The sequence below is a fragment of the Perna viridis genome, chromosome 6, assembly GCF_037379345.1.
Source record: "Perna viridis isolate PV_CMFRI_1.1 ecotype Kerala chromosome 6, ASM3737934v1, whole genome shotgun sequence".
NCBI lineage: Eukaryota > Metazoa > Mollusca > Bivalvia > Mytilida > Mytilidae > Perna > Perna viridis.
Window position 1 is genome coordinate 36,581,801 of NC_142450.1, and position 25,591 is coordinate 36,607,391.

Sequence of the window (25,591 nt, forward strand, 5' to 3'; positions counted from 1 at the left end):
AATTTCATTAAGTATAAATGGTATCTTAATTCGACGCTACACATTTATGTACATCAATTACAAGACAAGATTTAAAACCTTTCATAATGGAATGTCAAATTGACGTAATTCTGTTAAAAAACCGTTGTCTTTACAGCAGGGAACTATCGGAATGACATAATATTCAACAACTTTTTGCACATTTATCATAATGTGTAAATGGAAGTTTTGATTTTATATTCTAGATATAATGTTTTAATATTGATGTTCCCTACAAATCTGTCACAAGACATGTCGCGCACCGGAAACATGCGTAATGAAAGAAAAGGAAACCTATTTGGATAACAAATTGACAACTGCAATGCGACACATAACCAGCAATTTCTTGGTATTATGAGGTTTATTCTATAGTTAAATTACAAAGATCCCTTCAATTACAAAAATATTGTAAAAGCAACCGTATTATTTTATTTTCAACTCAATTCTGTTCCTGAGTGGTAGACTAGTTTTTGGCAAAATTACCGCTTCTGTTTATAGCGAGGATAAAGTGAGGTCAAATGCAACAAGTGTGTATGTGAAAAAAGCGTTATTCTTCAGATGGTCCCCAGTGATAGCTATCAGCCTAACCGGAATATGTTCGGTAGTTAGCAGGAACAGCCTTAAAATTGAAGTTACACAGCAGAAATTTACACTTGTCAAGATCAATAAACAAATAGATAGGCAGCAATTTTTATCATTGACATTATACAGTCGTTTTCAATGCACTCCTTTAATTCTTTTAGGTTCCATGCAATATTCATGAAAAAGTTCGTGAAAGTTGCATGCACTGACAATTTCTTTGTTGTTCCACTTGCTATTCAAGAACCTTACCAGCCTTGGAAAAATATAGCCCCGACTGTAGTATTTAAATCGAAGCAAAACTTTTCTAAGATAGGAAAGGCACTTATAATTGGAATTTCTATAAAGCTGTCAGTTGGGTCAGTTTGGTGTGCGTTTGTATAATTAATATAAAATATTCCCGCCACCCGTGGAGAACTGTTATATTTCCGGACTTTATACACCTGCTAAATCTGTTTATTTGTGTCAAGAAGAATATTTCAGTGTGATCTGTAATGATTGTTACTGCATGTTATCGGATTTTTTTAAAGCTTATATTAAAATTGAGCCTTAAATTTGAAATAAGATTGATCCTTATTTATTTACCTGTACATGTTTTATTAAATCTGGTCTGTTTAGCACCTGGGATTCGACATTTATACGTTTCCTGCCAATATTCCTGAAACCACGGATTCCGATCGTTTGTATACGGACTTAGGTTCTGGAACATATCGTCAAACCAATCAATTAGGGGGGAATGTAGTTTAATTGACATGCCACCTGCCGCTACTGATTCCTGGTCTTTTACGACGTCTGGCCTGTCATTCCAACCGTCACTAAAACAATAGAAAACTTCACTTACTATTGTTTCCTTTATTAGAATTGTACTTTACCATTGGTTTTATTGAATAAAAGTTTCTTGATTCACTCACAGCTTGCTGTCGGAAGACGTATAGTGCACAACGATATTTCACACCATATATGATAAATGACTTTTTCCTCATAAATGAACAGACATATTTTATGGTATATTCTGTAAGCAATGCTTCAGAGAAACACTTTGTAGACTTTGTCAGTTGGTTAAATTTTTTTTACAAAAGGAATAAATATTAACATTAAAACATTCTGTTTCGATCCTTTATCATTCAAATTTCTATTCCGTTTGAAGTTGTTCTACAATTCAATGATCGCCCGTATATGATGTTACGACGTCATTATGACACTTTCTTACCAAACACGTTGAATCATTTTGAAATGTTTTAGTAAAAAGATATAAACTTCAAAAATAATTTAACGTAATTCAAAAATACCAATTATTGCAAATTTGGATATGCTGTACACGTGTTTCGAGGAGTAACTTCTCATCAGCAGCATTAGAATCAACTGGGTTGGTGAATAAGATGTTCCAAAGAACTGATACTGCTTACGTCGGCCTTAAATGTTTAAGATGAAATGATCAGCTCAAAATGCAAAAAAACCGTCTATTATGAGCAAACATTTGAAAATTTTAATACTGTAGAAGAATTTTTGTTTAAAATTTCTCTTTTCTACATATACTCCGAAGTGTAATTAATTACCACCAGTTTTGTTGAATAATGACTGAATAACAAGTTGTGTTAAAAACATGGCAATTTGAAATTGGATATATGAAAGATACCTCCAGTGTGGATGGAAGGGGTTTGGTATGAAACAATAACACAACATAGTTCGCCATGCCTAATAATTAGACTACATTGTATTGTACAGTATATACTTATAGAAAAAAAACACTATTTAAACCCTTCGCAGATTTAAAATGCTACATTATGAGCACAAATTATTATTTTAATACCAGAACGTAGCGAAAACTAGGTAAGCTCCTGCATTATCACGGAAAAAAATTAGGTCATTTTGGCTAGTAGGCTTATAGTTTTTTACACCATTAAAGATATTATAAATTTAGATGGGAACACTTGTCGTAAAATATCCTTTTTATATATTACATTTATTTATAAAGAAACTAAATACTTATAGATAGAGAAAATCGAACATGTTTACATATCATATATCATGATAGTATATAAACATTATTTACATGATTGAAAAATATGGGTTTTTTTATATGTCCAATCATATAACATAATGGCCATGGGCATATTCACTGTATAAATGACAGAATACGAATGTAATGTAAGCGCATGAAAAAATCAGAAAGTCAAGGATTAAAGATGAAACGATGACAACTGATATAAAAAGTGAATTAAAATGCGAAGAAGACAAAAGAAAATGAGAAAAAAACGAACACCGAAACAACAAATTATGCACCAACAGAGAAGCACCTTCATCTTTTCAAGAAACAATCACGAATAAGTCCATATCGTGTCAGGCAAAGACAGGCGAATTTAATAGATAAAATATTTTAGTCCATATGATTTTAATAAAGTACTGAAAAAAAAACTGATTTTTTTCAAAATTCAAAAAATAATTGGCTAACATATTTTCAGTATCATACGAACTCATGAAACATTTACCCCAAAAAATCATTTAAAAATTAAAAATAAATCCATTTTCCTTAGTGCAAACTTGTCCATTAATATGTCAATATCTTTTAAAGTGGTGATCAAATAAAATTTGAATAAATAAAAGAAAAGAAAAGCCATGTGTTTTGGGTCTGTTTTAACCTTGACATGATGACCTTGGTTAAATAAGAAAAACTAACAAATTTTTTGTTGAAAATTGTTTCAGCCTATATGTTTAAAGAGTAATCAAGGGAACCAAGGTATAAAAATATTCAGAACTTTTCTTAGCATTCCTTTTTGGACCACAAAACTGATGTGGATTGATTAATTCGTTATGGATAAGGAAACTGGCCGGTTCTAAGATTTTAATCTGAATATAGTTAGGGCTTTAAAACTTGTAAATGTCAAGTTTAAGTGTTTTTGTCACCAAAAAAGGACAGCTGGTCATGGAATTTAATTACATTTTTCAATATAATATCTTGTAAAAAAGATGTTTCAGTTTCCTAATTCAAGATATGCCAGGTGTTTTGTATCCCAGCACTTTGACCAGAAATGGGGCTAGGTCAAAGTTTTGCACATTTTCACATTGTATTTTAACAAGTGGCAAAATATACCACACGATCCTTATGAATGTTGCAATGATAACTTGGCACGTGAACGTTTAGGAGCAATATAGAAATATCTTATTTCGAAATGTTCATTCAAATGAGACATTAATGCAAAATAAGGATTGCATTGTTTTTTCTTTTCTTTTCTTTTCTTTTTTAGTTTTGTTTTTGGTTTTGTTTTGTTTTGTTTTGTTTTGTTTTTTTTTTTGCTTTTGCTTTTTTTTCTATATTTGTCCCTATATGAGTACAAATCATCTTACTTTTGTTTGTATCTATCCAATCGTTGTACATTGACCAAAGTGACACTCCTTAATAAGAACAGTTTAAGGATTGAGTAAGATTTATTAATAACAGGAAATTGGATGTCAGCTGTACAGTTATGTTTTCTTTTCCTAAATTACTTCCACAAGTTTTCTATCTTCACAGCATCACCGATACAAAAGATAATAAACAATTTACGTAATGCTACATTTCGAGAATTCGGTATAATTTGGTTGTCAACTGGAGGATCACAGTTAACATTTAACTGCATACATATGTTTGTGTTCATACTTGAGTATTGGTCAATAACATAGAACTATAGGCCAATCTATCATTTTTTTCTACAAACTACCTATGTGTTTATGTCTGTATACGGATTTTGTAACAAAACAGAAGCCTATTGTAACTTCAAAATATGTTAACAAATCAGAGAGGAAAAGAGAGAGTTAGTGGGTTATGTACAGTTATTATAATGTCTCTACACTATAAACACCTTTTATTTTTTAATCGTAATAAAAGCGACGCCAATGCTGGGGCAGTGTGTGTGTGTGTGTGTGTGTCAAGCCGTTGTATTGACACCTTTTTTCAAGTCGTGCTGAACAAAGTTGTTAATATGTGTGTGTTTTACATATAAATATACAATTAACTGTTGCCCCATCAAGGCTATATTTTGTTTTGTAATCCATTCTGTAAGGAATAAACGTATGTTTAGAAAACAAGATGGTACATTTATGGCCTTTTTTCGAGTCAGTGAAGAACTGTTAAGATTGTTGATAGTCAGTACCAAAGTACGCATAATAAGTGGTACTATGGAAGAATCTAATTCAAGAGTTCAGTTTCTCTCATTTTAAGTCAGAGTTTAAATACAATTGGAATTCGGCAAGTGTTCACTTGGAACTCATCTCCCTTAATTACTAAATAAATAATTATAAGCGAATATTTTAAAATAAAGGTATGTACTTTAAACTTTCGAGTATGTGTATAGCTGTGTGTTTGTGTCCAAAACAAACTTATACACTGATTTAAATAGGTTAACATTCACTTCATGGTTTGAAAATGAAATGTTTAGTGCTATCCGGTACTAGTTCTAGATTAAAAAATATCAGCAAAAAGTGATTAGTAATACCTTCTTTAAAACACAACTTACAATAAAGGAAATTGTATTGAACACCCTTAATTGTTGGAATAATCCATTAATATCAAAACTATGACTAAATGCTAGTCAAAACAGCACAATTCATTTGATACTTCGTTAATTATATTGAGAAGACAAAAGCTCACAAATTTCCTCCATTTTATCATGTATATGGTAAATACATGCAAATTAATGACGTCGTAGCAGTGCTATTACGGGAATAGGCCGTTAAACATGATGTATTTATGTGTATGTTAGCATTGTCATGAATAATACAGCTTTTCTTAAACTAAAGAAAACAAATCTTCTAAGTTTGCTATTTTTGGTATAACGTCGAAGACAGCTTGTCAATATTGTGTTGTCTAGCATTATTCATCGTACATGTACATTTCAACATCTAACATATTTAGAAAACTTTAGAAAAAAAATGGTGTCATAAGAATCCTCAGGTTAAACCTTCCTTTATTTCATTTTCGAATCGGGGAAGACATCAGGTGAAAACCATTTTGGGTTGTTTAAAACCGAGCCCGGATTCCAAACTGAAAAAAAATTGGTTTACAAAATTGACTATACAACCAAGAAAATCAAGTCCCGACTTGGGTTTCTGTTATCTAGAAAGCTAAATGGTGTACATTATAAGTTAGTTTATGCCAGATCGTTCTTACCTGCCTAAAATAAGGAAGTGGTTTTTAGCACCATATACATTTGTAGTTGCTTGCAGGAGTGTCTGAACCGTCCTGCCCTCGCAGAAACAAACAATTACTCGAGCTTTGTTAATTTTCACAAGTTGCTTGACAATGACTTCAAAATCCTTTGTGGTCGCCGTACCCGCCACACCTTCGTCAAATGGAATGCAAACATTGTATTGTTTTGCCATTTTCTTGAATCTGTCCATCCCCCTAGCACCATAACTACCTGAAAATAGAATTCGTGTAGAGAAACATTAAGAAACCAAACAGTAACTATCAAGAACAACAACTAGATATTTCTTTGATAAGTTTGCGTTTAAACATTCTTAAAAAAATAATGTCATTTTTTCTAATGTTGACTCGATAAAACTTTTATCGTTTAGTTTGTATTACAAGAATGTTAATAAACTTCCTTTGTTACATTTAAATAGTGACATTGTCTTAAACGTAAAAAGTGCATTAAATAAAGGAAAAGTGTGTTGGCACATGTCATCCTACCTTGTTATGTTATTAACACTGTACCATTTGGTACTTGTTTTATAATATTTTTAGTCAACACATTACGGTTTTATTTGATTGTTTTCTACTATTCCAGTAAAAGTGTTTTCTAATGTAAATCTGGAAATTCCATATCTGTAAAGTATACCAGTACTTGATATAATATGAACTAGCAATTGAGTTGATAGAGGTTTCACTTCCGAAAATATTCAGTACACAATATGAATACTTTTAACTACTGAATTCATTTGTATTTCAAGCAACAGTTAACAGATATTCTATGTTTGATGACTTCATGCTTACTCATAAATGTGGTACACACATTTTGTTAAAAATTAACTTTTTGAAAACGTTTCACTTAAACTTTGTAACTAGTTTTATTAACGCATACTTCACTTCACTCTAATATCATGTATCTTCGTTTAATTCACGTGATATGAAGCTATCATTTTTAGTGCTTGTGAGTAACTCCCTTATCAGTGGTTCTATTTTAATCAGGTTCAAAGAGACATGTTTACCTTAACATTGAAGACTTTCAAGCAAGCTTAGATTGATATCTGAAGCAACAAACTGTACCGTCATTCAACTGTGATCTAAACTATTGTATGTCTTCATATGGGATTGAAAGGAACCCGTTGTCTGGGATGTTTCTGACTTTTATACTGATTCCTCGGATCAAAATAGACTAATGGAACTATAAACATGTAACCCTAAACCTTTAAAGAATAATATCAGACTGTAGAGATTATTTTATATCAAGAGAAATAATAAATACTCAATCCTATTTAAGTTGACAGCGTTCTGAATCATGTTCAGTGAGGTAAGAACCTGATATAGATTTCAGACGTAAACACCGAAAACGTGCTCCATAGTAAAAGTAGCAGCCACGAGTTACAGGATTCATATCCGGCAATCAATGACAGTTATGTTCAAATTTAACAAAGGATTTGTTTTTGATGTACTAGAAGATGTAATCAATCTATGTGATATTGTTCTTATTTGTTTTGCTAAATTGCAATAAATACAAACATATCGATCACATTGTTATTATTATCGTCAGTAGCATTAGAACCAAGTACTTAAAAAGTTCAAGAATCAATCTATATTAAAAAAAAAAAACATTACTTTAAAAGAATACGAAGTAATAGACAATAAATGTTTTTGTTAGAGCGATTTTAAAGTTGAGATGCATTTTGTTCTTAAATGCTCAAATTAACACATTTTAAAAGAGAAGACTAAGCCATAAAAATTGAAACTAATCTGTATAAAGTTCATGAAAATTAAATTGAAAAAAATATTAATTTCCTTTTGTTAACTAATATCACGATTAATAATTAAGGAATTTGAATTTCTGCGCCTATGAGCAGTTCAGCTGTGATCAGTTCAGCTTTGACGTCACGAAGTCGGTTTGTAACGTGAAAGTAAATTGGTAATTGATTACGATCTCTGAGGAAAGCGGAAATTTGGGATTTTTCCCTTATAATTTCAACCCAAAATGCAAAGAAGAAGAGATTGAGGCACAACCGGTAAGCAAATGTCAGGAAATATTGACAAACAACGGGATTTGCAGCTGTAAGACTACTATTTCAGAGGAAAATCTAATGGCTTCCGAGTATTCGTGTTGCCGGTCAAAACTTTTTTTGAATATTTCTTATTTATCATTTGTGCAAGCATATGCTTGCCAAGACAGCATGTTTTGGTGATTAAAAAACAGAGTAGTAGAAATATTTACGGAATATTCTTTCCTTAGGGTAGTAGAAATATTTACGGAATATTCTTTGTTTACATGCTAAAATTTCATATGCACTACATGTATCAGTACAAAACCGACTTAATGATGTCACGAGCTAATCGGAAGCTATCGTCAAGAATCAATAAAGTCTGCGTATGATCAAAACCATCAATTCCTTCAAATGAAAGATTTCTGCACATATGTTTCAAAGATTTCGAATTTTGCAATTTAGAAAAAAATCATAATGCATTAAAGGTTATTTGTGTTAGTTTCATTGGTATGATTTTTTCATATGAGCCTAACTAAATGAAGAAAGTGGTCTTTCCCTTTAAGTTTGCTTTCGATCATACTTTATTCTAGAAAAAACATCCATCATATATAGAACTCTGATAATGGTAAGAAACTGTGAAAGACGGACAAATTTATACAACTCCTCCTTAAAATGATAGCTAGTTTTATCTTTATTTACTTAAGTAGCAGTCTTCATAAAAGTCAAACTGGGAATGATTCATGTATGCCAATAAAACAAAACTCACTAAATTTGCTTTATTTTTTATACAGAAATAGTTACATACTACGTAACCAGTCTAAATTTGTCTTTCAGTTGTTTCACTTCCGAATTAAAACAAAATGTACCGTTCTTGATTTGGTTTAAGTTGATTGATTCTACTTGGAGATGAATGTATGGTTTTATAGAAAGTATATAGCTGTTTCCGAAAAAGGTCTATAATTACGTAAAAATATATGTAGACGCCCCAAAAAAGTCGTAAGTTTGGTGAATCGCCTCTACTTTAGACAGTGTGTGAATGATGTTATATGCACTGGTACTAAAATAACTATTTATATTTTTTGTATGATTGCTAATTTGTAATTTGAAGGTACTTTCAGTTTTGGATATCAATTTTCGATGTTTGTCAAATTTCTTGAACTTTTTATTTCGTGGATTCACCCGAGTTTCACAATTTTCTATTTTGCAAATTGTAAGTTTCTTTGTGAATTTGAATTCGTGATTTGGCCAGAACACAAAGGCAACTGCACTTGAATTGATACCTCACAATTTTTTAAACCTACTTTGAAATGTACTCTTCAGAGAAAAAAAAACATTTTTAAGCGTTATGATAAGATCTACAATGTATCTGGAAATATCAATCACTTAAAACAGATACTTTGCAAATAATCCATATCATTAACTATAATAACAGAGTTGACAAGTGTAAGACGAATAAATATCGAAGAAATGTCCTCAATAATTGTAAGTCGATGTGTAACACGTTCTTAATATGAAAAAAACTCTTGGAAACAAATTGTAAAACCCTGTCAGGAAATTTGTTATTGCTGGAGAGCAAGCCTATATAATGCCAATTCCGTGGCAGGAACATTAAACATTACTGATAGTACATCATTCCTGATATTAAATTACTTTGCTAAGTGGTCTACTATGTATTTGCGACTGTCTACTTGATTTATGCATATCTTGGGAAGTCTTGTTAAGTATGTTTGAGAAAGATATTAGCTTATCCCTTCTGACATGCGATAATGGAGAAAAAATTAAATTTGCACTCTGTTAATCAATAATGCTTCATGACCATAACTTTTATGATAAAGATATCACCATGGGTGTTCGGAGAATTTTGCTAGCCGATAACAGGATAGATTGGCACTATAGGACTTGTTTTGGAATAAAGTTCTAATTGATGTACACTATATTGTCTTTAATTACAGAAAAACTAATGATGTGAATATTGCAATTTGGATATGCTGCACACGTGTATTCAATAAATCACTTCCCATCAGCAGAGTCATAAACAATTAAAATAAGAAATATTATTTTAGATAAACTTTCTATAACAGTCCTTGTGAAAAGGTTAATTCAAGAAAAAAATCTTTACAATTTCTAGCAACCAACTCTTTACCCCAATCACTGTGGTACAGAAATGGAGGATGAATTGCTTTCAGGTTCATTTAATGAGTTATTTTTAAAGTACATAATATTACAAGGAGCTCTATCGATAGGATAACAAGTTAACATGCTTCATGGAAAATTGTATTATGTAGGAAACGATGTGATGCATTTGATGTGTTCAAAAAATGATAAGAAGGAGCAAATTGTCATTTTATGTTTAAGTAGGATATTTATAGGATTTTATCATATATGATTGAAGAATTCGAATTTTCATAAAATGTGTCAATAACAGCATTATCTGATTAATTAATTGGACACAATTATTCACTCTATACATGAAAAATTCCAGTTTAAACATAAATTTAAGGCTTTAATCACATTCTAAAAAAATAAACCAATTATTACGATTTGAGATTGAACTCTAACACAATCAAAGAATCAATAAAAGGGTTATAGGATTCTTGCAATGATTAACGACATCAAGGCTTTAATCTAATACAATCAGTTTCTAATTATTGTAGCATCGTCAGATAACGCAAGGCTTTCTATTTTAATTGGCTTCAAACTGGAAGAATTATAGAACTTAGATACTTCTAATTATAGGAGTAAAACATATAAGCAGATTGATTAACTTGTCATTAATAAATGAAATATCATGAATCATTAAATATTTTATCTTACTTTCTTCAGGTATTGATCAGTAATAGGAAGGTGTGCCAATATACTTCTTCTTCAGTTACTGAAGTGCATAATTCCAGTTGCATCATCTATTCTTTAACATGTGCATTTAACCTAAGGGGTTACTGTTATAAAATAAAATATCAACTTACTGTGTAGCAAAATCGATGTAATATCAATATTTTCCGTTACAATTATTAAATATATTAACGTTAAAAGTTTGTCTTATAATTTTTTGGACGAGCGAGAAACATTTTAATTAAACGATATTAAAAATGGCGTAGTTCAAGATTTAGTTTTTTACTGAAAAAAAATGTGGTGTAAGAGATGTAATCAAGAGAACCAAGGTTATAGCGGTAAAAAGAATGTAATCCAGGGACAAAGACCAGACATGGAAAACAGACATACACAAATAACATAAAGTAACTAAAATCATACATACAAAGTAACAAAAGCAAATGAGCAACTCGGACTCTACTGAAAACTGGGAGCATGGACCAGGTACACCGGTAGGGTAAGCGTCTTCTGCTTTTTTTTGAAACACCCGCCGAGTTGAAGACAGCACACAAAAAAATACATCACTTACAATATGAACGCCCACAAAAATGGGAGTGAAAACTAGGAAAATGTGAATTGTAATGATAATGAGAAATTATGCATAAGGGTACAATTACTTTCTATACAAGACATATTTAGCATTTATTTATTCTGTAATACCTCTCCCTCTACCGCGTAAAACTGACTTAAATGATAGTTTACCATAAACAATACAAAATCCGTCATTCATGTCTAGTTCATATCCTATGGTGATAGTTTATAGACCTATAAACCATATCGGTAACAATATTATTTGACTATAAATCTGATCGGTCGGAATATTAACAGAAGACGATTCATTGAGGTTAGATTTTGTATATCAATAGAATAAATCTAAAACATAGAGATTTAAATAACGATTCGAATTATCTTCGTCTATTTTTGTGACTTGGCCTATCACATGACATAATAGCTTGACATGTGATACTTAAAGCAATATTGTTTTGATTCTTTGGTTCGATCAATTCTGTTTTAAGATCAGTGCATTTCTCTTTTGGTTTCCGATGGTGATTTCAAAGTTTCCAAGAACTTCAGTTCAGTGCAGTCGAATTCTCCCCATAAAAATTACAAAGCACTTGTAATGGACCTTATTGAAAACGTGCGAAACAAGAATTAAACAAGTGTTATAATTTACATAAATCTAAAAGTATGAAGATCAAAAGATTTGGTTTATAACTAAATTCTTGAAAATTGCTGATTTCATTATCAGATTCATATATTAAAAATGCTGATTAAGGAGTAGTCAGAACATTTCATTCTTGTTGATTATCAATGAACAAGCTGACAAATGGACTAATTATATTATTTCGTTTATTTTACTTAGCTCGGATGTAAGTTTGTATTTCCTAACAGTTCTAGAAATCTTATTCTTTAACATGCAAAATCGCAGGTATTTTGTGTGTGTAAAACTAAAAGTATGCTTTGTAAATGTCAGTAACTGTTTGTATTTATCAGAAGGGCAAAACGGTTAGAAATATTTAATTCAAGTAGTTCTGTATTCCTACGCATATAATGACACGATAGGTTACCTCTTCACTATTCGAGTAAAAGAGTCTGAAATTCGTTCAATCAGGTATGAATAGTGAGATATTATACAAGCCATAAACACGCTGGTAATGTTTTAGTTGTGACATTTATCTAAAGGCTCAGTTAAATATCATACTTCCAATTATCAAAGGAAACATTATATGAACTAGACTATGGAAACCATTTATCTAGAGGGATTAAACAGACGCAAATACATTAGTACAAGATACCCATATCTTATTTTGTAAATGCAAATTAAAAAAGATACAAGATGCCCGATATCTACATCCATATATAGCCATAGCCAGTTGTTTAATCAGGTAGCTGGTAACCAGTTGTTTTGATTGAAAACATTTGGGTCATCACGGTACCGAAAGAGTAATCATATCAATGGAACCAAGATTCTAGCGGAAATCAACCGATTTTAGAGCATAGCGCATTCGTGCCATTTCGGATGTAGAAAGTAAGCCAAAATCTGTGGCATAGAATATTTGACTATAAGCGACTTTGAAGACCTCAGTTTTTGATTTTTTAATATTTATTACATCACTTATGATATTTTTGTGAGGATTATTGTGCTAAAGTTGTTTGTTAGCACTTTTTCTGTTAATGTCAAATCTCCCAAGACAATGTTTATACATATGTTATAGTTTACCATACTTTTTATACCTTTTCCTGCATACAGTGTCATATGAAAAAGTACAAATTATTAAAATAGCTTCAATTCATTATCCTTAACAGATTAAAAGAAGTTGATATCATGACGATATCAAGTGTCTTTCGTCATACATCAAATTAGACAATTTTCTTGTCAATTTACAAGACTTATTTCCTGTTTAAATCATGATTCTAGATGTGTCAAAAGAAACGTATGTAGATATACTAATAGCAATGTAGACTGCCTTTCGTATGTCATATTAGAAGGGCGTTTTACATTGTTCTGTATTTAGAGTTACCACACGATGTAATCGTTTGTATGATAGATTCAGCAAAAGGAATGGAACAAACAAAGCCAGACATCTGCCCAACTAACTTGGTTGTTATCCCATATTCTTGTTGTAAATTGTATGTATATGCATATTTCCCAATATTATTGAAAGTTTTTGAGTTTTTTTTTTATTTTAATCATATAGTTTGATTGTCGCTTGTAGTAATAAAAATAAGTTCATTACATTGCATGATACAGAAGTACATTTAATTAATTCCTAAAAACAAGCTATCTCAAAATATTGCATAAGAATAACATGTCAAGCAGTAATGGACATATTTAGCTTCTATCAAATCAAATTATGTCGGAAATACTAAATATGAGGACCTATACAGGAACTCCTCAGCTGTCCAATACAGAAACATGGTTATGTCTAGACAAACGATAATATCTATATGTATTTTAAGGATAGGAAACAAAACAATTTGATATGTTATAAAAAAAGTATTGAAATGAAAATAACGATACATTATACAATTTAAAAAAAAAACAAAATTTGCAGTAATTTAATTAGTTTTGGCAATTATTTGGTGTTCTTTTCTTTGTCGGTTATGACACTATACAAATGTCCTTGTTAAAAATAATATCAAACGGTATTTAGTACTGGAAATGATATATAAAAATAATTTATAAACATATATTTGTTTTACGACTGATTTTTATACTCTTATTTTTATATCATTCATTTTTATAGATTTTGTGACTGAAGTTATTGTCAGATACCAAGATACCAATCAATTATAGTGACGATACAAACATACATATAGCATTACCAATTATAATATATGTCATTGACTTTAAAATAGTTTCAAATTCAAAATACGAAAAACTGTTATTTATAATTAGAAATGTACGTGACTTTTCAATTAAGGCAAAAACAAATTCTTATTAGGCTTTTCAAAACAAATATACCAGAATTTGTGTAATAATATCCTTTAAAGCATCTCTAATTCTACTTTTGTGTTAATAATCATATCATGTTATTCCTTATGCATTGAGACTGTTATTTGTAAAACGCTTGTTTTTAATAATTATTGTGGACATCAATACATACAAGATAATACTCGACCTTTGATGGTTACTGATTGGTTACTGTAGATACCAAAGTAAGATCAGAATGTAATCATATAATAACAGATGGTTACCTTATACAATACAATGAATCGGGATAATTTTTTTCAATAAGTTATCAATATGGTTAATTAGGTCAAACTTAATATTAATACTTCCACGAACTTTATTTCTTTGACTAATAATCGACTTATAAATTGATAGAATCGTCATATCTCACTATTGGTCTTAAAGGGTAAGATATCCATTAAAATTAAACTTCGGCTATAGATGCCAAAACCTGAACAAATAGGACAATGCATACAAACTTGATACATTTCAGAAGATTGGTTATGATCAAATTCTAGACACCGAAGAATGTGATTTGAAAATTCCCCTATTTTGGTCTAAAATTTAGATCTGAATACATAACAGTAAGATAAAACATATCAACGAATCCGGAAATAAAGATATATATTTGTTTAAACTAGCTTTTTCATATAAAAACAACTGAAAATAGCGAACAAAACAAGAGAACAAATATATATTTTATATATATGTATATGTGTATGTATGTATGTCAGGCAAGTTTTTTTACGTTTTAAATAGAGGTTGAATGTAAAGGAAGAATAAAGGCGGAATGACAGCATCCATCATGTAAATGCATTGTAGTTAATACATTTTTTCTTGATACCTGTTATATCAAAAATTAACGTTGAGTAAAATAGTATGCATTATGTTCATTAAGCTGGCTTAGGTAGTTTGAGGAATGAACTTTAATTTCAGAGGTATAAACCTACAATGGATTCATTACTGCATCATGAAGGTATCGACGAATTTGTTTGTATATAAGCAAAATATGCATAACAACACAAATGTTATAAAAATGACAAACACGGTTTGCATAAACGCATAATATAAAGACTTGTATATAGCGGAATTGAAGTTCGTCGTTGGATATTTTCGGGGCTCTGAGGTCATCATGAGTATTGCATAATGTGCACCACTGTAAATATCTAATCTACAGTGTTAAGCATGAATTGGAATTTCATTTGAATTGTAGAAACTTGTCTATTGAATGGACATTAAAAATTAATCGCTTGTATACCCATCAAAACAAAAGAATAATAGATTCTCGTTCAATTTTAATTAAAGACTGGGCATTTCACGAGTTTTTATCTTCAATTCATGTCGTTTCTGAATGAACATAGCGGAACTGAGGGTGGGAACCTTTGGTTTTTTGAGTCGAAAGTTTTTCGTTTAAATAAGAGTTAGTTCCTATTTCTGTCCTGAAAAAAAGTGTGAAATCGGTTATAAATTACAATTAAGAAAAAATAATTGCAATAGCAAAAGTTTTTCATTAGTCTGAACAGTTTTAGAGGTAAATGACTGTTTTGTTTCATATTACACATAACTCTTTCATAAGTCATTATGATTACCAGTTATGAAGTAACATCTCTCTTTGGTGCAAAAATACTTTACAAACAAGCGTTCGTGTAGAGGGTCATGGCTAATTACAGTATAATGATAATATGTAGGGTGTATGTGTCAAAGAGACAATAACCACACCGGGCTGAAAACGTCAGCCCCAGGTTACCCATTAGTCATCAATGCTTCAATGAACGACGAGAACATCTTCAGGCTGCAGCTGGCCCCAAAACATTATTATATATATGGCACAGCGAAAGAGTTGCCCCTATCTACTCAAGTAACATAAAAAAATAAACTAAAGGTGAAAACGAAACAAGACATACAATGGCAAGAAATTCCTGACTTGGGACAGGCGCAAAAATTGCTGCGGGGTTCAAGTCCAGTACTTTGGCGTTATAACACGCCTCCCCCTTTAAGATCTTGCCACTGTGGAAAAATACTACACAATAAAACTCACCTAAAAATCAGTTCAAAAAAGTCTGCATTCCTTGTTATTACAACTCTGTATTGTCTACAACTGTTTATATTTGTATTTAGACAGGCTATTTTTATAAGACATGTTTGAAATATTGATATCTTCTTTATTTATAAACCTATTCTGTTGTTCAGTGTCCCAAAGGCATGCTACTTGACACGTTTTGTGAAATCGATATGAATCTTAGAATGATAATGCCACAAGAGATGTTAAAACAAATATCATTTATTTCTAACGTTAACATATTTTGTTTACATTGCTGAGTGGATGGGAATGTGTCGAGAGACTGCTTATCATTTAGGCTTTCAATGACTGTCTAGTGCAGAATATTTTCCAAGGCAATCAAATGAAATAGTTCTTCTGAGAAAACTTAACTCCGCAAACTTATGGTTTAAATGTGCAGAAAAGGCTTAAAGGTGAAAAATCAGAACTAACGGATTCATGGCTTGATCTGTATTAAACAATACAAATACAGTGAAATGTCCTCAGACATCAAACATATTCTATCTTTCTGTCTTCTAAATTCTAAAATTTTAAAATAGCATAAAATAATATCTGTTGTATCTACAAAAACGATTTCATATTCTTGTTTCTTTTGTTCAAACGATAATACAACGTATTAGTCCGCAAACTGTACTTTTGATCCTATCTTACATATTTCCTATATAGCAATCATTATGTTTCACTAAACAGGCCAGAAATCACACACCTCCGTCACATTGACAAATGGCATATGTCATATCACGTGTTCTGAAACAAGAATCACATGGAATACTCATAGAGGACCGAGATTTACGTGGAATTACTCGACGAAACCTCTAGAGAAATCTTGTCATTCATTTTGAACTGACTGAAGGAGGACATTTATAACATGCAACTAGCATTTATTAGTCCCGATGATGATGTTCATTATGAAATCGATGGAATATTAATGATCTTTGGGATGTAATATGCATACGAGAAAATGACAAATCGAATTAGGTCAAACTCATTTTGGGATATTAAGTTGCGTCTCTTCGTATTTGCTATATTTACTGTATATGTTCGAGAAATATGTGACAGACGACCGTGGGATCAATACCCCATGTAAATTATAAGATAGAAAACAGTCACTTTGCCTACAATGGAGAATCGCTCTTTTTTCATTTTTTATTCATATTGTTCTGTTTTGTCTGTTCGTTTTGTAGTAACATAAAAAAAAAGTCACATAATTATGCACTATAAATCAGGAACTTATTGATAGCATCGGTCTGTTCATTTTCTATCAAATTACACATAAATATACAATACATTTATATTCCCGGAAAATTTCAAATTTATTTGACGACTTTAGGATCAGTCAGATAGCGAGGATTCCTCGAGCTAACCTGAATCTCCCGAAGCGAGTACAAATAGATATTTTGATATTTTCGACAATGTTCTATATGGTGACAGTAAGGTGTATAAGAATAGTGTGCAGAACATGTTATTCAGAAGTTTATGTTTCGCTGATATTAACACATTAAGCAGTGTGTGCAGTGTTGGAAGATGACTTTAAATTATCAATTAACAACATCAAATAAGTATTTTTATGAAAATGTTGCTTATGTTGTCTGTCAAATATTTTTACATTAGAATATTCTGGCACCGAGTTAAATGCTATATATTTAATTATGGTTTTTACTCCATGTTTACAGCTTTATCTAATTAAATTAGTGGTTTACTTCTAGATTTACTAGATTTATATCATACAATGTACACATTAATTAGTTTGATGAAGAGCAAATGGTTAACAGATAAACGATGGTCTAATGTAGTGGCTGTTTTGTATATATCTGATCTGGACACTACCTTTGTTACTTTATAATATCAGCCTCCATGCTATTTTCGTTTGGTATCTAAGCAAGCCATTTTATCAGATTTTTTAAAATTTTATATTTTATTTTGTTGTAGCAACAATCTTTAAGGAGACAAACATTTATTTTTCAGACAATAACCTATTATGATTAAATTTACTTCTTATAGTCTACGTGTTCCATTCGCAAGGTCAGACACTCGAATCAGTTTTAACCATTTACCTATAATCAAGTCAAGTCCCTTGTACTGTGTCGATTCCAGTACGACCGTATAACTTATAGGATATAATTCATTATGTATGAATTCTAGTCATTAATTGAGCATACAGATATGTAATTTCTACATGAGGATGTTGAAACGAATTTCATTATTGAGATACAAAGATAGGTATCCCTTTAAAAACGATACTTATGCAACGAGTGACTTTTACAGGGACAGAGTTCTACTGTATTTGCAATGTCTGAAAAATGAATGCTCCCAAATCGTTCTGTCGGAAATGACTTACGTTATTCGGAAGTGATTGTTTGAACTTTCAAATCAGGTTAGCGTGTAATAAGAAGTCTCGCACCTGTCCATTATAGACAAGGTCTAAACTCGTATTAACGAATAGATAGGGTTTTTAATGATAAGTGCAAAATCAAAAATGAATTCGAGTCACGAAAAGTGATTTTCCGAGTATTAAACTGAATAATTTGAGAGAAATAGGTAATGAGTAAATTAGGGAATAAGAGTAAAGCATACATGTATACTTTTACCCGCTAATATAGCAATCAATTATTAAGTTTCAGACAGTAATTCGTAATTGCAATTAAAACCTCAACAAAAAGTTTCGGAAAACTCCAAAACTTATTATTCTCTTGCTTCAAAGTTAAACATTAACAATATTAATTTCCGCATTTATTTTGAACAAAAAAATTAAATGAATTAATATCAATCTGGAAACGATAATTTGCTAGAAAAATCATAAAATTCGACGTCATGATTATACAATATTAGGTCTTGAGATATATGTTTCATCGAAGAATTCTACTAGTGCTATTTCCTAATGATCTTTTTTCATAAAGAATTGAAAACAAAAGTTAGCATTTGAATCATTTCGACGTGTTGATCAAATTTTTCCATCCTATGTTTCTTTTTAAACTTTAGACAAAGACGAAAGTTAAATACAATACAACAATCATGCACTAAACTAGTAAATTCAAATAGTCGTAATGAACGTTAGTTGTCACGCAAAAAACACATTAGACACAAGATTTACTTAGAAATAGTTATAGGTTCAGTCGGTCATTTTTTCCCTAGATAAAATTCCCACAGGAAAATGTCTATATAAATTTACCAGTAGTATATCAAATACGTTATTATTAAACATTTATGCAGCTAAAGCCTTAATAACTCCCACTCGTAATACTCAAACCTACCGAGCTGAAACGTTCAGGAGCTGTATCACATACATGTACTTTAGTGCCAGTCTTCTTTTTATTTACAACTAAATATATACATATTGCCTATTATCTAAGAAATCATTCGAAAAAGAAGATGATCTTGTTTAGTTAAGATACTGAATATAAAAGTTGTTATTTCATTTTATTTTCAGATGTCTGTATTGATAGACATAATATCTACTTGTATATTATTATCTTTTAAATAAGATATCTGATTTAATAATTTAAGATAACAAGATATCAATATTAAAAGATATCTTAATTCATCTTTTACTAACCGCTGCAGGCAGACCTTAGCGATATTCTCGGACATTATTCAATCCATACGTCGTTGGACAGTCGAATGTTCGTCGCGTAAAGTCATTTACTTTCTCCCGACTTTGCAAGATTCTTGTATTTTCTGAGAGGGCTGTTTACATCATCTAGAGTGACGCTGTTTTGGAGCTTGCTCGTCTTTAGACTATCGACTCAAAGACGGGCAAAACGTTCATAAAATAAATTGATTACAATGTTGAAAAATGTAAGGACTTGTTGAAAAATGAAAGGACATGTTGAAAAATTCTCAATGACTGCCATCTCAAATGAATGCAGTTTAATGGAAATGTGATCTTATCATTACTTGAAATATGGGTTTTGCAAAAGTAACGAAATGGTACTCCAGTCTTCGCGGAAAATCCAAAATGGTCGCATTCAAAGATGACCAACATTTACAGTTGAGAAAAACATAACATTTCTTTTTCAATGTAGAGGCGAAGAAACTGATGACTTTAGGAACTCTACTGGCAATAAGAACGTTTTAATATTTTTGGTTATTTTAATAACCAAATATATATCGCCTAATAAGTACAAAAGTAAAGATGTCTGAAAATAAGTTGAACTCTTTTTGATGCAATGTATAAATATAATCAGCGAACCCCATCTAGTTAAGATTGATTAAAACGGTTTTCAAGTCAATAATTCAATCGCGCTTTTATTTCTGTCTAGAGAAATCTAAAAGTTATTAAATGTGTCAAACAAGAGTTATAGAACTGCCAGTCAAATCAAATCACTTTGTTTCCATAATGTGACTTATACAAAATTGAAATATCATACTGGAATCATCCAAAATGGTTTACTGTTTACCAATAAAATGTTATTATGTGTTCTCATGGTTCAGTGATACAAATGAAAAGAGATTAATAGACAGGAGGCCATATGAAGACATCAGATACGTATGAGTTCGTGTAGAAATAATTCTAAGATTGAACGGGGAATAAAAAATAACTATGAGTGGGGTCCCAAGCGTCTAAGGTAAGGTAAAATAAAATCGGATATGTGTTACATTGTAATTGCTTATGTATTAAGTTTCTGTCTTCATGGGTTTCCTCATATGTGGTTTGTTTCTAATACATGTATTCCTTTTGTCGTTTTTCTGTTTGTTGGTCTCTTTGTTATTGACCAATGTCCCAAACGTTACAGTAAATCCATTTTGGAATACCTGCGCATACTGAAAACAAAACTTAGTGTGCAAGCCACCAGTCATTTATGTGCCCAGTTCTCTTAAGGTGGGAAGACTTACTGTAGATAGTTTTGTGCATCAAACTTGAAGAATGAGAAAAGTTCAAATATGGTTCGTTAAGGTAACTGTGGCTTTTGAAAATTTAAGAGTTATGCACAGCTCCTCAGTATTGCATAGTCATGTGTAGTAACAGTTTTCTTGTGTATTTGATAATCATATACATACAGATTTGAAAAAGTTAACTGTTTACAAAGCACATTCAAAATTTCGGAATTTTAATCTACGTCACAAAATTCTGTACTTTACGTGATAACAAGATTACGCTGCATACTCTCTACATTGACTGGTAAACGTTGTCAGTTCAGTTTCAAAATACAAGGTGCAACTTCAATGGGTCGTCATCTGAGACTTAATTTGAATTTAGTGCATTAATGTATTTGCATCTGATTAAGGAAATGTCTTATTGGTGGAAGAAGCAACAATTTTCTTCTCTTTGAAATATAGTTGAAGCTATAGAGAATGAAAGGAATAATTTTGTACGAAGAAAGAGGTTTATGAAGACGGGTACACAAACTGATATAAAACAATTTCACAAATCCACTTCGGAATTTTATATCAAGTATTTTTTTTTTTTTTTTTTTTTACTTTTTGGTTCTTGATTTTAATCATTGCAAGTACGGAGTTAGCCTTTAACGATTAAATCGGTAATTTTGAAAAATCCAGTTCATATTTTCTTTTGATTTCATATGTATAGTTTAATCACTGAGTAAAAACAAATATTGCAATTGATTAAATTGTAAAGACTTACTACATGTGTTCAATATAAATTCTTCATACATAGAGTACATAGACACGAAACAATTGCAATTGTCTATATTTAACTCAGTCTAGTCTAGGTGAACCTTGTATATTGTGGCCCAGCTGATGACGCTTTTGATATAAATTAAATGGTAATTTAGAAAAAGAGGTACCCCTACTATTAAATATTTCCATGGTCAAGTAATGCAGTGAATTTGATCAAACAATCATCTGAATAAAATGAAATGATAGGTTAACATATAACTAGGGTACAATACCTGAAATCATTGTATGAACAGTCGCAGGAGTCAGAGTCCAATACGGGTTTTCATTTCAATATCATGAACGAGTATTGTTTTCTCCTGAGTATTTATGGTGATGGCATGTGGTATTTTTTCAATACGGCTACATGTACCTCGAACCTAATACATGCTTTATGTGAAAATCTCCATTAAATAACACTATATTTATAATGAAGTAATTAAGAATATATTTGACTAACTATGGATAAAACTGCCACATATATAATTTCATCTTATAAAGCTAATGTGCGAATCTACAAGGCCAATACCGATTTTTTTCGTATTTGGCGGGGTTTTGCATTGCCAGTATTACCAGTTTCGACTCCCTCTAGACTTACTATCGAAGCTCCCGTGAACTTTAGAGAGTTCTTCCAGGTGTTGTTGATTTTTGGAAACGTAAACAGACGTTGAAAACTACACAATTTTCAAGAAGAATTTATTATTGTTTGTATAGAACAACGTTTACAATTTTGTTAAGTCCAATGTAGTAAAGGAATAGATCAACAAAAACCTTTCATGATATTACGACACATTTTTAAAAATGATTGACCTTTCATCTTACCCTTTATTAGCTGCATGTAACAAAATCTGTAGATGTTAAGAGTGACTTTAAAAGTTATAAACGTCTTCATGGCAACAGTGGAACCTTAATTTAAAGACGAGCGCAAGTAGAGACAATCTAAAGGGTAAGTCACGTCGATGTAATCTAATACATTGTACATTATTTTTAAATGACTTTGGGGAGTTTACGCCTCATAAACAATAGTTAGTGATAAAGGTATACTTACATAGTAATTTTCACATTGGTTGAGTTATAGATCCTCTGCTTGTTATATTGACCTTCAGCATTGCCTCAGGCAAATATAACAAACCTTGGATCCATATCTCAGCCAATATGAAAATCACTTAGTAATAATACCAATAATATAACCTTCTTGTTAAGTGTCTATCATGGAAATGATACGGATCGTTCTCGAAGTTAATAACCGTCTAAAATGAAACTTCAAGTTGAATATTTCGCGAAGGTAAGATTTGATCAAGAACTTTTCGTTCGACCAAAAACACATAATAAACCGTACGAGTGACTCTTTAGTCCGCTTCTTAAAAGCATATTGTACTCGTTAGCATGGTGATGCATCCATCTAAGGGAAGGATCCCCCTACAGAAAATCTACTGGTCCTCCAAGTTATGGGGGTTAAGCTTAGGGCTAACAACCCTAACTTGTAAAAAAAGAATATGTTACGGAAACAGCAACGAAGGGAACTTCGTTGCTACCCTACATGCCAGTGGCGTAAAGGGCAGTAAGTAAGTAAGTAAGTTAAAAGCATATTGATGTGTATTGAACTTGTTAAGACCGACTATTATAATACTAGTATACAAATTAAAATGGACAATACTGAATGATGTTCTTTATATACAGGAACTTCAAAGGAAATACTGGGGCCACCTGAAATCGCAGATACTTGTGAGAATTAGATTTGTTTAACTGATACTCACCATCAGTATGTATTGCTGCTACATACGTCCAATTAAATTTCATAACAATGTCCAGCATGGCCTCCGCTTGATACTCATCAGATGGGACAACTCTCAGAAAATACTCGTAAAGGTTTTTGTTACTTAAATCCATGCTCGTTGCAGAGTATCCGATTTGTGGGATTTCAAAAAGCTGTAGTAAATTTTGGACCTGTATAGTATTAGAGCTAGAACCTGGACCGAGAAGTCCTGCGATAGGTTTTTCAGAGTCCTTGGTACATTGGTCGCCTGTTGTAAAATTAGTCTCTTCGGCCTCCATTCCGGCGATTGAATCTTTAATGAAGTCTATGCTTTGTTCCAATGCAATGGGCGAATACCAACACGAGTCTCTGATGTCGTAACCGAGTATAATGCCTGGTAAAATGCTTGAATCGTTGTTTATTTGTTCAATTATATTTAAAAACATTTCGATACGATGAATTCCATATTGCTCCCATATCTCTTCACACTTTCTTGTGTAAACACTTGTATTCTGGGGTGCCTTGTGTACCGGAAACAGGGCACCAATTATAATATCGCCATCTTTTCGAGCTTTTTGATTATCCCCATTTCCTTCTGAGAAATAAATTAAGTACAGTACTACCAAACCAATGCGCATTAAAACTGATATGTGAAAATCCATAGCTGTTTTCTGAGATTAAAGAAAAAGCTTACAAACGTACGATGTGTATATATATGAAATAAATTTTACACTACTATACTTAAATGAATGACGAACGCCTTTGTAAAAGTACTTGCCAAGATACACTATCCATTATAACACTTTATAAAAGCCCTTTAACAGTAAAGAATAAGCATGCTATATCCTGCCACAATAACAAGCATTCCATAGCAATTAAAATTATAAGTAATGTCCTGAAATGATAAAAGGCTTATTCTTGGAAGGTCGATATGTCCCAACACCTGTCGTAGGAAAATATCATTTCTGTTACGGAATTCTTCCGTCCCGCGGGATTTTTATTTTACCAATACTTCATTCGCTAAAATCCCACACAGTGGAACAACTATCCAATAGACTTTAACAATCGATTCCAAGCTAGGCTTTATTTACAGGGTACATTGTCTGTTTACTAAAGAGGAAATAGCACTAACAGCAATCTTTTTCCAATAATGGAAACTACCATTATAGAAAGATGGACAAATATTTTGGTATCATAATTCTAGAGTTTATTACTTCATTCCAAACATTTATTGGGCAAATTTATTATACTGTTCGATGTGATTTATAATTCATGTTTTCTGATTGGAAATTCATCGATTTGAGCCTGTTTTGAAATCAAATATTACATATTCTTGTAAAATATACATGGAATCGTCTTAATATCCGATAGTTTGAAAATGTAATCCGATGGAATCATTAAAGGTATCAGAAAAATATATATTTACCTTCATTTTTGTCCATGTAATCTCGAAGTACGTTTTCATACATATACTAATATTTGAAAGTATGATACTAGTAATCGATGCACTCCGTCCTATTTAAAATTCAAATATATTTTCCGAATACTTGTTGAATTCAATTTTTCTTCGTGATACGTTATAGCACTTAGTAACAATATAACTAAGATAAAAACTATATCAAGCGCAACAAAACTGTTATACTAAATGTTCGACTTTGTATATAATTAACACTACCGGATAACACTTATAATCAATTACATAAAACATGTACTTATGATTATGAAACCTGATGATAACCCACCAAGGTCATACTGAACAATCAGATCTTAAACCATAATCCCATTATTATAGACCATTATATAATTACCATACCAATGGTATTAATTTTGTAATTCTTTATGAACATTCAATATGTATGAATACTGATCGCAAAGCTCATGATGAATTGTTATAACTATGAACATAAACCTGACTGACCCTTTTGGAACCCGACAAGATGGTCAATAAGATTACTAATGAGCACCATATGATGCCCAGTAATAATTATTTGTAGAAAAGAAAATAAAAAAAGTAGCAAGAGAGGAATTCCGCCTGTAATCACTGACCAGGTCAAGATACATATAATTCATACTT

The 25,591-nt window shown here is 31.3% G+C and overlaps 1 protein-coding gene across 1 annotated transcript in view; it reads right to left on the reverse strand.

Moving 5' to 3' along the window:
* Positions 1-25,149, reverse strand: part of LOC148614772 (metabotropic glutamate receptor 1-like) — a 43,007-nt gene extending 17,858 nt beyond the window's left edge. Inside the window, exons 1-3 of the mRNA XM_088589108.1 lie at positions 23,519-25,149; positions 5,744-5,993; positions 1,183-1,412 (exon numbers count right to left, since the gene is read on the reverse strand). Coding sequence (XP_088445234.1) covers positions 1,183-1,412; positions 5,744-5,993; positions 23,519-24,179 — 1,141 coding nt within the window. The 5' untranslated portion in view covers positions 24,180-25,149. The remainder of the gene's footprint in view (positions 1-1,182; positions 1,413-5,743; positions 5,994-23,518) is intronic.
* Between the last annotated feature and the right edge of the window lie 442 nt (positions 25,150-25,591).